Source organism: Pelobates fuscus, chromosome 5, assembly GCF_036172605.1.
Source record: "Pelobates fuscus isolate aPelFus1 chromosome 5, aPelFus1.pri, whole genome shotgun sequence".
NCBI lineage: Eukaryota > Metazoa > Chordata > Amphibia > Anura > Pelobatidae > Pelobates > Pelobates fuscus.
Window position 1 is genome coordinate 325,883,782 of NC_086321.1, and position 14,990 is coordinate 325,898,771.

Sequence of the window (14,990 nt, forward strand, 5' to 3'; positions counted from 1 at the left end):
TTGTCAACTATTAGTAGTAGTGGCAATCAAGCTCAAATATTGTGTATCAGGGAATGTTTTTTTCAGAGGTTTTCAGTATGCCTTTTCTTCCATATCTGGTGTAGATCGTAGTTCTAAGGGTTTCCCTACCGCGTCTTAAAGGACTTAGAACTACAAACTACACCAGATGCGGAAGAAAAGGCATACTGAAAACCTCAGAAAAAAAAATCATTCCCTGATACACAATACACAAACCGGAGAGACGGTGAAGCAGAGAGACTGGCACACTGTACAGGATCTGTTCCCAGTACAGTCCAGTTAGCAATCACGCTACACACGAGGATTCCTGAGACTGTTTTAATTTTCCAGCTTATTTTATAGTATCTTAAGGGATCCCATAGATTGAAAATACTGTACGACAATACGGGTTGGATTACATTTCTGAATTTACACCCACTTCGAGATGATAGACATATGCTCATTGTGAGCTAGACATTAATCCACTTGTTACAATATTTTTTAACTTAGCCTTTAGAAGCATCTAATTTGCATTTTTTCTAGAGGATTTTTTACTTTTTTTTCTTCTATTCAGAAGGATTGTTTACTTAAAGCTATACGTTTCTCTTTTCTGTTTCTTCGTAGCAATATTGTATATATAGGAAATAACGAGGATATTTCCCAATAAGAGCTGCATTGGGATACTAGCAACTATACCACTACCTATATTATTCAGAAAGATACAACTAGTAAGTGGTTTTTATAGTACTCATAATTTGAACACCTTAGGCAATCAGCTCAAAGGCTACCTATATCTGATACATGTATCTTTTTATTTACCCTAAGCGCGATTGATTATTTAAATTATTTCTAATTTGTATTTTGACTTTAAAATTTAGGTTGTATGGAATTTATAAAATAGTTGAACTCTTGCTGAAATCTTTTCTATTTTTGAATATGCAATACAATTTATTAAATTATACCAGTAGGGGTTAGCATATTTAATTTTTATTTTTGATTATAAAGGTTTTATTATATTATAGAAATCCTGCATTAGTGACTTGGGGTATATATCCTATGCTTTCTCTGGACCTAAACTGTAGGAATGAAGACACGTGTGTCCGGTCATTGCAGGGATCCTGTTTTGGAAAGCAAAATAATTGTTCAGACAGAGGTTACATAATACTACTATCAAAAAAAATCTTTATTAGCAAAGACAGCTGGATATTTCCTTAACAAATATTGTGAAGGAAAGTCTACATTGCATTAAAAAACAAAAGGTAAATATAATGCTTATTTTTCTCTTTTGCTCTTCATTAGTAGCAAAAAAAAAAGTGAAATAAAAGTAAAACAAAAAAGACTTGGTTGTAGAAGCCCTGGTGTCACATCCAACATATCTGGCAATGTCCATACGTCACTTTAAAAAGGTTATTTTTGTGGTATAAAAAATTTCCATAGATAAATGAAGCTATTTATAATGTCTCTGTTGGAATACTGAGCATGTTCTTTGAAGCAGTTTGATAAATATCCTTACACATATTTTTCACACTGCAAGAGAAAAAACCCAAACATTAATCATAGTATCATACCGAATACCCCTAAACTCTACTGGAAATATAATAAATAGAACAGCTATATTAGCATCTGATTTAAAATGAACTTTACTCACATTGTACAGAGCTACGGAATTTGCTGGCGCTATATAAATAATAATGATAATAATAATAATAATAATAATAATAATAATACAATAATAATAATAATAACGAACAGTGTTATTCGTAAAACAAAAGAACTTGTTTCCTGCTTGACCACAGACAGGATAGAGAATATCAGAAAAAGATTGAAAAAAATGAACAGAATGATGTTTCAGTACCCCTCAATATGATAAATAGAATTATGTTTTAGGAAAGAAGTGTTACTATGTACAGTTATACAGTTCCAACATTATTTGGAGCACAATAAACACAAGTATTTCAAAGATATATAACAGATTTTGGGAAACAATATCTGGTTGTTAGGTGGTAATGTTTGTGAACATGTCATGTGGCTTTGGGGGTGAAGTGCATGGTGTAGTCACGGCTGAATGGAGGAAGGACTGAATGATGTGGCTATGGGCTTAGGACAAGCTTTATCCCAATAGTAGGGATTTTACCACTCTAGGCGATCCACACTAGAGCTGGTCATAGCTCCCTTATATGTGAGTGCAATATCATTATTACCTATGTATGGCTTACTAAGTCTTGACCTATTGCATCAGGTTATCTTTGACTCTTCTTTACCCACATATGGAAACCAAAGACACCCAGACCTTCCACATCCCCCAAGCACAAATAACCTAGGAACTACAGTTGAACCTACTCTTTTAATAAGAGACACTTTCATATGTGACTATTTGTACAGCTGGAACAAGACTCATAGTAATTTTGTTCTTATTTTATTTTATCTTATTATATGTGGCGCAGCCCTATCATGTCTTTTTTACTTGTGTTATCCTAAAGGGTTGAGAGGGATCCCCTTTTTAAGGTTGCTGCCTTGTTGTTTGCCTCTTTGTGTTACTAAGCGCTGACCCATCTGTGTATTTTTAGGACAAGCTTAGCCTTGTTATGAGATGAACAGAGGGTGCATTAGGAGGCCAAGTTTACTGTTGGATATTGATAGGCTGGAAGAGCACAGACTGGCTTGGGATTTGCTGTGGGTTGGGGAAGAACAAGATGGGACAAATTGGGGAGCAGTGACAGTTTAGGATTTTTGGAATGGGTCAAGGAGGAAAAAGACAAAAAGGAGTCAGAGAAAATAAATGACATAAATACATATAGATTGTCAAAAAAAAAAACATAAAGAGTGCCCTCCCTTAGCTCTACCTCAGCTTCATTTTATTTACAATGAAAGTGAGTCATTTGAGATCATCATCAAGAAAATTTTAAACAAGATTTGTGGCCCTCGCAAATGATCACAACTTCATTATAGTGGCTCTGTCAATTTAGAAAAGATAGAATAAAATACTCATATTGACTATATTGGAATGTCATTAAAAGTCCAACGCAATCAAAAGTCATTTCAGTTACAATGGGTGTCTTTTTCTGTTTTGTTTTTTAATTTGAAACTCTATTTCCACATACAAATGAATAGAAGTTGTGGTCATCCCACTGGTCCTTTAACTGAAATATTAATTTTGTTTGGCAAACTCAAACTCCCTTATTATTAAAATATTAAATAAACAATATAAAGAACAAGCTTCAAAAATATTTTATTGAAACAAAATGATTTGAACACGTACTTCTTACAGCGACATCATCATATATCTCCCTTTCCCTGCAAATAAAAATTAAAAATGTATACATGTTAAATAATATACATTATTTAATAGAATACATATTTATTAAATACATACTTATATTAAAAAAATCCCATGTAATATTTGTGAAGTTGTATCTGTCACAGTCAACCAGTTTGGATTGAGACAGAAACCCAAAATGTATGGTATAGGCAGACACTCTTAAAATCGCATTTTGTTAGCATGTCTTCTGCATTTTGTCAAACTGATTTACATCCATGGTAGAAATAGATATTCAAACATCTATTTGCACATTATTTAAACATATAAATACTCAACATTTGAAAATCTTATCTTAAAGGATCACTGTAGTGTAAGGAGTACAAACATGCATTCCTGAATCTACAGTGTTTACCTAACTATTTAGGTCACCAGCCCCATTTAGATTGTTTAGGAAAAGTGTTTTACTCCCCTTTTCGTTCCACGTTGCGCCGGTCTCGCTGTGACTGGCTCAGCCTCCATGCCTAAGATCACCATTCTTGATGATGTCAGCCAATCCAATGCATTACCACAGGAAGGCGTTGGGAGGCTATTGCGCATCAGTGGCAAAGCGCCATGCTGCGCCAATCAGCATCTCCTCATAGACATGCATTGAATGAATATATCTATGGGGAACGTTCAGCGCCTCCATGCAGAACATGGAGATGCTAAACAATACCTCTAGTGGCCGTCTGAGTGACTGTCACTAGAGGTGGTATTAGGCAGCAATGTAAAATGTGAAAACTGCCTTTTCTCTGCTCAGCCGCCAAGGACAGGCTATAGACACCATAACCACTACATTAAACTGTAGTGCTTTTGGTGGCTATAGTGTCCCTTTAATACCAGATGGTAAATACATCATTACTTTAAAATTTGGAAGATAAATTCTTATCTATACATTGTGCTATCAGAATTGCTATAAAATGTGTGTATTGCAAAATATTCTCCTCAGTTGTCTATCAATTCTTAGCATAGAGGCCAATGCCAAGGATTGAGTGAGAAAGGTGAGTAGGAAAACCTTAGCCCAGGCGTTTTCCTCGTCTCTATCAGAACAACTAGATCACTCTATTAACATGCCAATGCAATGGCAATAAAGCCAGGACATTGACTTCAGGGGGTAGATGTGCTATGCTTGAAGACAATTCCCCATATTCTAATCCTAAATGATTCCCCAACCAATCATTTATGAGAAAAGCAGGAGACAAAATGGAACCAGAAGATGGTTAAAACAACTACAATCCTGGAATCATGATGGCACAGACAATGCTGAAGTATTATAAGTTTAGATACATGCTTATTTACTAAAGTGAGAATTCAAGGTGAATTTGAATTTTAAGGTCAAAATAGCCAAAATGAAAAAAATATCTTAGTCAGCTATGGTTTACCTTTAACTCTGGCCTTAATTTTAAAATTCGTTATGAATTCACCTTAAATTCAGTAAAAACCCTGCTAGTATAGTTTTATAGTGTTATTTTTATATATGTTTAATATTTTGTGTTAAAATGTTGTTTCAAATGTGGCATTACCAAGTAATACAATTATATAAATAATATACTTACGCTTGTAAAACATATCTTCGTTTAACATAACCATCTGCAATAATTAAAAACAAATCCTTTAGATAGTGTTAGTGAAATTTAGACTCAACTTTAGATCAATTAAACTGGATAGGTCATAGATAATCTAAATACATTTATACAGTCATTTTTTCGTTTTCCAGGAAACATGAAAATAAACAAAAAAGTAAAAGCAAACATAGTTTTATACAGCACAGATATAAAAGAAAAAAATACAATTATAAAATGATGCTGAAAATAGAATTTTGCTTCTTTGTAATAGTTAATCCCACCTTGAAAGTGTGCCGCATTTGGGAAACAGTTTAAAAAGTTAAATTATGGAGTTATAAAAAGTGCTGTACAAGGTCTAAAACATTGTTATAGGGGATTGCAGATCTTGCTAAGAAAGATAGTCTAAAAAAGTTACATATGTATATGATTAAAAAAGTACATGTTACAGAGGGGATATTATAACAATATATACAAATTGCTCTCTCGTGGCCTATCTATTAAAGGACCACTATAGGCACCCAGACTACTTCAGCTTAATGAAGTGGTCTGGGTGCCAGGTCCAGCTAGGTTTAACCCTTTTTGCTGTAAACATAGCAGTTTCAGAAAAACTGCTATGTTTACCTATGGGTTAATCCAGCCTCTAGTGGCTGTCTCATTGATTTTCACAGTGAGAAGACGCCAGCGTCCATAGAAAAGCATTGAGAATGCTTTCCTATGGACTGGCTGAATGCGCGCGCGGCTCTTGCAGCGCATGCACATTCAGCCAGGGACGTCAGAAGAGGGAGGAGAGTCCCAGCGCCGAGGTAAGGGATTAACCCCTTCCTCCCCCCTCAGCACCACGGGAGTGGGACCCTGAGGGTGGGGGCACCCTCAGGGCACTATAGTGCCAGGAAAACGAGTATGTTTTCCTGGCACTATAGTGGTCCTTTAACAGGACTGCACAAAGGTCAAGAGATTGTCTGTTGAGGCTTGAAGAAAGGAAATTTCCCCTACAGCAAAGGAAAGTGTTCTTTACAGTAAGGACAATAAGTATACATAATTCACTAGTTAACATCACTCAGAATGGCAAAGATAGACCAAAAAGACCTGACCAAAGGATCCTGTCTGTAAAGGTTTATCATCTATGGACAAGATATGATGTCTGTGAGTCAATAAATTTAATTTCAATGAGGCACAAACATCACTGGCTATGCATCATAAATACTATTTCTTTATACACATGAATATCAGTGAGACAACCCCCCTCCCATTGTAAGATTTCATGAGCAACATGCAGTAGGGCTGGATTCTCATAGAAGATGATTGAGTTGAAGCTTACTTTAATTGTAATATTTCAAAGAGGAAATAAAACCTTAGAATTATAGAAGTAATACATGATTATGCAGCGTGAGTTTAACAAATTGAGTTGATTTATAAGTTGCTGTAAAAATCTTTAAGCTCATGCAATGAATAGCACTTATTATTCATAAATTAATTGTATGCAAGTTAATAACATGGCTCACTGATAAAGTCAATATTTAACCTCCTCACAGATATGTTCTGTTTGGGGTCTTGAATATTCACATTATGTAAAAAAATTGTTAATGAATTCCTACTCACTCTTCCTCGTCCTCCAAGTTCTATTCTGAAGAATATTTGATTTCTTATAACAGAGCTATTCAATTGCGGTTTGGTTAAAATATGGTTACAGGATAGTTGCAATTCAGAGGGAGCTAGTTTTAGCTACCGTATTTTTCGCTCCATAAGACGCACCTCACCATAAGACGCACCTAGTTTTTAGAGGAAGAAACCCAGAAAACAATATATTCTGAACAAACTGTCCCATAGTGTTTCTTACTATGGGACAGTTTGTTCAGAATATTTTTTTTCTCCCCTGTCCCATAGTGTCCCCCCTCCCATAGTCTTCTCCCCCCCCCTCCCCATAGTCTTCTCCCACCCCCTCCCCATAGTCTTCATCCCCCCTCCCCTCAGTCTTCATCCCCCCTCCCCTCCCCATAGTCTTCATCCCCCCCTCCCCTCCCCTCCCCATAGTCTTCATCCCCCCTCCCCTCCCCATAGTCTTCATCCCCCCTCCCCTCCCCATAGTCTTCATCCCCCCTCCCCTCCCCATAGTCTTCATCCCCCCTCCCCTCCCCATAGTCTTCATCCCCCCTCCCCTCCCCATAGTCTTCATCCCCCCTCCCCTCCCCATAGTCTTCATCCCCCCTGCCCTCCCCATAGTCTTCATCCCCCCTCCCCTCCCCTCCCCATATTCTTCATCCCCCCTCCCCTCCCCATAGTCTTCTCTTCTCTCCTGTACTGTCCCCCTCCCCTTGTCCCATAATTACTTACCTGTCTTGTAGCGTTTCTCGGCAGCACAGGGCGCACCGCGGTACTGGAACTTGAATTTCATGTTCCGGTTTCCGGCGGGACTGAAAGGAAGTGCGCGCTGAGTGCGCACTTCCTTTCAGTCCCGCCGGAAACCGGAACATGAAATTCAAGTTCCAGTACCGCGGTGCGCCCTGTGCTGCCGAGAAACGCTACAAGACAGGTAAGTAAAACTTCATATTCGCTCCATAAGACGCACACACATTTCCCCTCACTTTTGAGGGGAAAAAAAGTGCGTCTTATGGAGCGAAAAATACGGTATTTCAAATTTTATCAACGCTGAAATTAAATCCATTGGAAAATAGCAAAAACCTATTTTTCTCAAATCTGTTGAATTTTCGTTATCAGTCATTTGAAAATATATGAGCTGAATGAAAATGGCCAAATTTGTGAGCAAGATCATTGTTAAATGGACACTAAAGGCATCCAGACCACTTCAACTCAATGAAATGGTTTGGGTGCAGTTTAACAATAAAATATTGCCGTTTCGAAGAAATTGCAATGGTTTAATTGCAATGTTAAACACGTCTCTAGTGGTTGTCTTCCTGACAGCCGCTAGAGCCGCTACTGTTGAAAAACTAGTTATGGTTATTCAGTTACATGCTGCTCATATGACATTTGATTTGCACAGCATGGCGATTTGCTGTGTATGTACACTACTGTCTAATTATTCTCTATAGGGTACCATTGGATTTGCTGAGATCAATCTTGAGCTCAGCTAGTGAGGTGGAAAGACAATTCTGACAAGGGAGCAAAGGTAATTAACAACTACCTTTTAACCTATCACCAGCAGGGGAGGAGGGCAGACACCTAAATAGGTAAGTTGACACTATAGCATTAGAAATACATGTTTGTTTTCATAAAGCTATAGTGTTCATTGAATTGTATAGTCGATTCTATATTATTGATCTACATACAGAGAGCAGTAAAATGTACTATTGATAATACAATAAAATATGATTATATAAATAAATGGAAACTGTGCTTACAAAATACAAAATACAAAAGAGCTAATGTAAGCCAATACACTGACAGTTCAAATTGTTCCTAAATAGTGGCAAAGCATTTGTTTCTGCAAACATTTAATAAATATTAACAAAAGTATGTTTTTCGTACATTTTCCTTTACTGTTTCGGCACAATATTTTTTCTTGATTTGTGTACTGAATAACTTCGAGGATCTCTCCCTTGCTGATAGGCAAATCTTTTCCTCCTCCTCTTTTATTCCCAGCACTTGGAACAACCATCATACGAGTCAGAACTTTTATTTCTCCTTCAATCTACAACGGAAGAATATTGGACTGTTAAAAAATGCACATAGATCGCCATTATTAAAAAAAAAAAAAAAAAAAATCATATCACTAAAAAAATTAAAATGCACATATTAAAGTATGGGTCCTAAGACTTATATTACCATCACTATTTCTCCTGTGCACACTAAAACTTGCGTTACAATACCATCATTTTCCCAGCAAAATGTCTTTACTTTTAAGATAGTTATGGGCTATGTAAAGTCATAGATAAATAACAGATAGAAAAAAACAAAAAAAAAAAGTTACCTGCACTCTCTCCTTAATCCCTATGTATATTTAAACAAATGGAGGTCATTTAGTTACTCCAATGGCCACTGGAGGCTAGACGGGTCCTACTCTGAACCTTTATCTTGCTTCCTTGAGATTCTGGCAAAAATATCTCTAATGAGACAGAAAGGGGTATTTTTTATATACACCCCTATATACTTGTTAACCCTCAATAGGGAACACATGGGATGGGCGAGAACACTGTGAATATGGTATACTGTATTTAATTGGCATGTAGTGTATTTTCTTTTCGATTTATAAGTGAATTGAAAGAACTCATGTCTGGATCTGTCTCATGTTATAGAGTCAACCAACACTCGCTTCAAATCACTCGGGACTTATAGGAAATGTGAGACTTCAGAACTCAGAAATTTCTATCATTGTTTTTTTAACATTGTATAAATACTATATTAAAAGAACACACCATAGCCACTACAGCCCCCTTGTGCCATCCCACACTAAGATGTCAAAGTAATTTAGTATGGTTTGCCAACTTACCTGCATCCCACTGGATGCTCATGGCTGCATTCCATGCATTCGGTCTTCTCCAGCAAAATAATTTGGATTGCTCAGCACCATGCAGGACCACGCTCATTGGCTGATAGCATTAGCTGAGTGCTCTCAGCCAGTAAGCCTGGTAATTTTTTGGAACCTCTTCTACTCCTCTACAGAGGCATCCAGCTTCTCTTACACAAGAAGACCAGATATAGCAGATGTAATACTGGAGTTCGAGATGACCCAGAGAAGTTGTCATACCATACTAAAATGATTTTAAAGTTGTGTAGTGGTTATGGTGTGTATGAATGTGGCGCTTGGAATGTTCCTTTAACCCCTTAAGGACACATGACGTGTGTGACATGTCATGATTCCCTTTTATTCCAGAAGTTTGGTCCTTAAGGGGTTAAAAAGGATACTTGACAAAGGCACATAAGAGTGCCAAAACGTTGTCTGTTTTCTGTGCATGTGAGGAAACCACGGGTGTGCCCAGATGTTGTGTATTCTAAAGTTTGCCTTTCAATATGAGAAACAGCTCCAGTTTGATGTGTCTATGCTCATAGTTATATCAGTTATCATTTTAATATTGAGTAATATTTCATGTTTGTACCTTGAATTTCTTCTTTAACTCTTTCATTTCCTTTGCTTCATTTTTTAGTCTTTTTAAATTCTCCTTTTGTTGGATTTCTGCTGCTGTTTGAGGTCTGTAAAAACAAATGTGTAAATGAACAGAAACATATTACATAATTCTTTGAAAGAAAAAAACTGTTTACTGTTTCCATGGTGTTAAGTGCCAAAGCTTGAAAAAGACCTTTTAGTCGAAACGTTGTTGCTGGACACTGTAGTTTCAGTAAATTTGCCTATCTATGCCTTGGAGTGCCTAGATCTTTGTCTTTCTTCTGTGATTATTCTCTAAAGTGAGAATAATCAGGAATGCAAAGCGAACTCAAAATCAATTTCTAATTTATGGTCAAAGTAGCTGGACTGGAAGCATTGCCAACTTGGTGAACTTTTCCAGTTCTGCTACTTTGAACTTAAATTTGAAATTCACTTAGAATTCCTAATAATTTCAACAAAACATAAGACTAATCATCATTGCAAAAGTACTGATATATAGAAGGCTTGGCCTGTAATTGTGGGAGGCACTATGAACCCTATTTAAACCCAGTGATCCCTTGCTTACCTGTCGTCGACGATCCCGGAAGTGACCCTCCCACCGCACCCTCTATTTATTCTCATATCACCTAGGTGGGCCCTCTTTTACAGGTCTAACCTCACGTCAGTTACGGCACACCTCAACTGACTTTGCTCTTACTACTTCTGCTTCTTTTATTATAGTTCCATACGTCCTCGAAATGTGCCGTACACAAATATAGATATTTTGTTTGCTGCCTAATGTAAAATAAATTAGGTGGGCTATCTGCTAATGTAAAGAAAATATTAAGAATGCAAGGTGAGTTTAACATAATGTGTTTAATTTAGAAGTCGCTGTTAAATATCTCAAGCTCATAGAATGAATTACGCTCATAATTCATAAATATATTTTAGATCAAGTGCAATTGTTAGCCTAGGTCTTCAATATTCACGTTGCTTAAATTTCACTAATCAAGTGAAATCCACATAAATAACTTAAAATTAGTTATAATAATCAAGGTAAGTTATATACACACTATGAAGGTACAGTAGAGGGTATTCGAGGAGAATATCGCCTAATATAAACATATGACCCACATTTTCACATATAAAGAGTAACAGACACTTATAATACATGTGCTTGTCATGCTCATTACGTCTATTTCACACCATTATATATACAGGTCTTCTACACACCTCTATACAACCTAAACGTATATGCGTAACGATCAACATTATGTACAGATTACCTCCGTCTTGTACGGAAACCATTTGCACAGCAAAGACCGAATAGATAGTCATTTTTATACATTTTTGTTAATTCCTGTTATCAATCTCTGTTCTCAATCTCCGGTTATTATGTTATCTTGTAACAATAATTAAATGCCACTGTAACTGCAAAATACCATAAAGGCACCACATGCATATGTCTTTTTTTTTAAAAAAAATATATTTTTAATAAACATTTGTTTTTTATAGTTAAACAGTGTGAGTGAGGGAATTTGTGCAAGGAAAATGACTGGGGTACTGAATATGAATGAGTGATGGGCATATGGTATGTTCACAGGCAGAGCACAGAGAGGCCAGAAGAGACAAGAGGGATAGATGGATATTGGATAAGTAGAGAATGAAGAATGGTTTTGTACAGAGGTTTGAAGAGGAAAAGGCCTGCAGAAGGCGGGACTAAAGGTAACGAGCACATTGGGGGGAGGAGAAGGAATTTAGGTGGGAATTAGTGTGACACTATGAGACCATGTACCTAAATTAAACCTGAGATATGTCCAATTTCCCTTCCCAAAAAAAAATTAAATATTTTTCTATCAAGGCTATGATGAATAAGAATTTTGTATTTTTGAATTTAAGAATAAGCAGACACATACAAGCTAAATTAAATAAAAAATACACATTGAATTAATGTATATAATATTTTAGATTAGCAAAACTCCAATTACCTTGGTTGAGAGGGCTTCCTTTGGAACATTCTTGTTACGTAACTATGCTGAAATCTTCACCCATTTATTTAGAGAAAAAAAAAATGGTAAAGAAACAATATTTTAGATGTCAACACTTTATCATGACACATATGACGGTATGGTGATCACTAGGGTCAATCATGAAAACAAAAGATTACCCCTAAATATTTTTAATAATAATCTATAATTGCATTAAGAAAATGTTTTACCGTGGTTTTGAAGGTATGGCAGGGAATGAACTGGATATCAACTCAGTATCATCATAAATATCATCTGTAAAATGAAAAACATAATTTCACATATTTGTATATTACTTGTGATGAGTTCCACTTAGTCAATATGCAAAATAATGTGCACAAGCAGAAGCATGATATTTTATATTTATATTTTATATTTATATTTAAATTAATAAAAGATTCTAGTGCATTTAAAAGAAAAGTGGAAGTGCAGAATAAATATATATATCTATATATATTTATTTTGCACACACATATATATTTATATCCAGATTGGATTAAACACGTTTCCTGTAGAGCAGAAAACAATTTACTTTTTATTAGTATTATTTGAAAAAAAACAATGTGCAGCATAATATGTAAAAAAGCCTTCTCGTTTTAGTGAAACTTTATACCCAAAGCAGGCAAGGCTACTACAGTTTTTAAAACACTTTTCCTTAGACCTGCTTTTAACAAGTGAATTTGCTTAATTTTTGCACTAAACCTTTGTGACCTAGTTAAATATAGATTATCAATTATATAACTTTATTTTGTATCGTGAAACTGGAAAACTTTTAAATTGTAAACAATCTGCTGGTTTTCTAAAATGAAAACAGGACAGTGTTTTGATTCATTTGATAATTTAGTGAGGTTTTTTTGTCTATATTGTATTTAACCCCTTAAGGACTGGACTTTTTTTGCGATGTTGTACATTTGCGACCAGGCATCTTTTTACACTTTTGTGGTGTTTGTGTTTAGCTGTAATTTTCCGCTCTCTCATTTACTGTTCATATACAAATTATATATTGTTTTTTTCAGGACAAAAGGGGCTTTCTTTACATACCATTATTTATATAATCTCATGTAATTTAATTTTAAAAAAATGAAAAAATATGATGAAAAATTGAAAAAAATACATGTTTTTTGACTTTTATGTGAAAAATCTTTTATTCATCTACAAAAGCGAATGAAAAAAACTGCTAAATAGATTCAAAATTTTGTCCTGAGTTTAAAAATACCCAGTGTTTACATGCTTTTTGCTATTTTTTTGCATGTTATAGGGCTATAAGTACAAGTAGGATATTGCGGTTTCAAAACATATATTTTTAAAATGTATCAATAGTGACATTGTAACACTATTATCTGTCATAAATCGCTGAATAACACCCCACATGTACATATTTTTTTTAAAGTAGACAACCCAGGGTATTCAATATGGGGTATGTCCAGACTTTTTTAGTAGCCACTTAGTCGCAAACACTGGCCAAAGTTAGCGTTCATATTTGTTTGTGTGTGAAAAAAGTAAAAAACTAAATTGAACGCTAATTTTGGCCAGTGTTTGTGACCAAGTGGTTACTAAAAAAGACTGGTCATACCCCATTTGCAATACCTTGGGTTGTCTTCTTTCGCAAATGGTATGCCATCATGGGGGTAATTCTCATTCCTGGGCTACCATACGCTCTCAAAGGCAACGTAACCAACCTGGCCATTTTCAATGTAAAAATATTTGACCCATATATTTGACCCTGTAACTTTCAAAAACGCTATAAAACCTGTACATGGGGGGTACTGTTATACTCAGGAGACTTTGCTGAACACAAATATTAGTGTTTCAAAACTGGAAAATGTATCACAACAATTATATCATCAGTAAACGTGCTGTTTATGTGTGAAAAATGCAAAAAAAGTCACTTTCACTGACAATATCATCGCTGTGATATGTTTTACTGTTTTGAATCACTAATATTTGTGTTCAGCAAAGTCTCCCGAGTAAAACAGTACCCCCCATGTACAGGTTTTAGGGTGTCGTAGAACGTTACAGGGTAAAATACAGTGCTAGCAAATTAAATTCTCTAGACTTTTGGCCTGGGTTGGCAGGCAGGTCCCTTAAATTGCAATCAATAAAATAACTTAATTATGTAAAAATATTACATAAATACGCACGTAGAATTTAAATATATATGCATATTTATATATTTGAAGTCTACGTGTATATTTATATAATTATTTATGTCATTTTGTATATGGACATATGAATAGTTCGTATTCTTTTTATTTATTTATATATACATAGATATATATACAATTTCATTCTAAGTGTATTTTGATATAAATATATATATATTAATATCAAAATACAGTTAGAATAACATTTCGTATAGATATATAATGTTTTTTTAATTTTTATTATTATTTTTAATTTTTTTAATTTAATTTAAATTATTTATTATTCGTATTTTATAATAATATATATATACAATATATATATAGTTATTATATATATTATATATATACGTGTGTAAATTAATTATAAGTGTATTTTTATATTAATATATGTACATATTAATATAAAAATACACTTAGCATGACATTATATATATGATATATAGACATATATTATATAGGTATAATATATGTCTATATATCATATATATATACACATATATAATAATATTTTTTTTTATTAACTTTCACTTTAATTTTTTTTGGATTTTACAGTTGCAGGGAGACTGCCTGTCAGCACAGACAGTCCCCCTGCAGGCAGAGACTAGGACACCTATTGTGACCATGTGGTCGCCCTGTTGGGCGATCACATGGCCCCAGGGGTCCTAATCCGCCATGGGGAGACTGTCTGGGCTGCAGGCAGTCTCCCCACAACGGGAGCAACGCCGATCGCCGCCGGGGGAACGACGGCGATCGGGTAAGTACATTTTAAATTTAGGACGGTTCAGGACCGTCGTCGGTCGGCAAGGGAAAAATGCCGATGACGGTCCTGAACCGTCTTGCGTCCTTAAGGGGTTAACTGCACTATTGCAGTACATTGAAATTCCTTTATATTTTATGCAAAAAACAGATTATTATTATTAT

At 35.2% G+C, this 14,990-nt stretch overlaps 1 protein-coding gene across 1 annotated transcript in view; it reads right to left on the minus strand.

Moving 5' to 3' along the window:
* Positions 1-1,151: 1,151 nt before the first annotated feature.
* LOC134611598 (PML-RARA-regulated adapter molecule 1-like) overlaps positions 1,152-14,990 on the minus strand; it is a 97,696-nt gene continuing 83,857 nt past the window's right edge. The window contains exons 10-16 of the mRNA XM_063455643.1: positions 12,117-12,180; positions 11,887-11,940; positions 9,912-10,005; positions 8,344-8,506; positions 4,852-4,885; positions 3,257-3,291; positions 1,152-1,524 (exon numbers count right to left, since the gene is read on the minus strand). Coding sequence (XP_063311713.1) covers positions 1,520-1,524; positions 3,257-3,291; positions 4,852-4,885; positions 8,344-8,506; positions 9,912-10,005; positions 11,887-11,940; positions 12,117-12,180 — 449 coding nt within the window. The 3' untranslated portion in view covers positions 1,152-1,519. The remainder of the gene's footprint in view (positions 1,525-3,256; positions 3,292-4,851; positions 4,886-8,343; positions 8,507-9,911; positions 10,006-11,886; positions 11,941-12,116; positions 12,181-14,990) is intronic.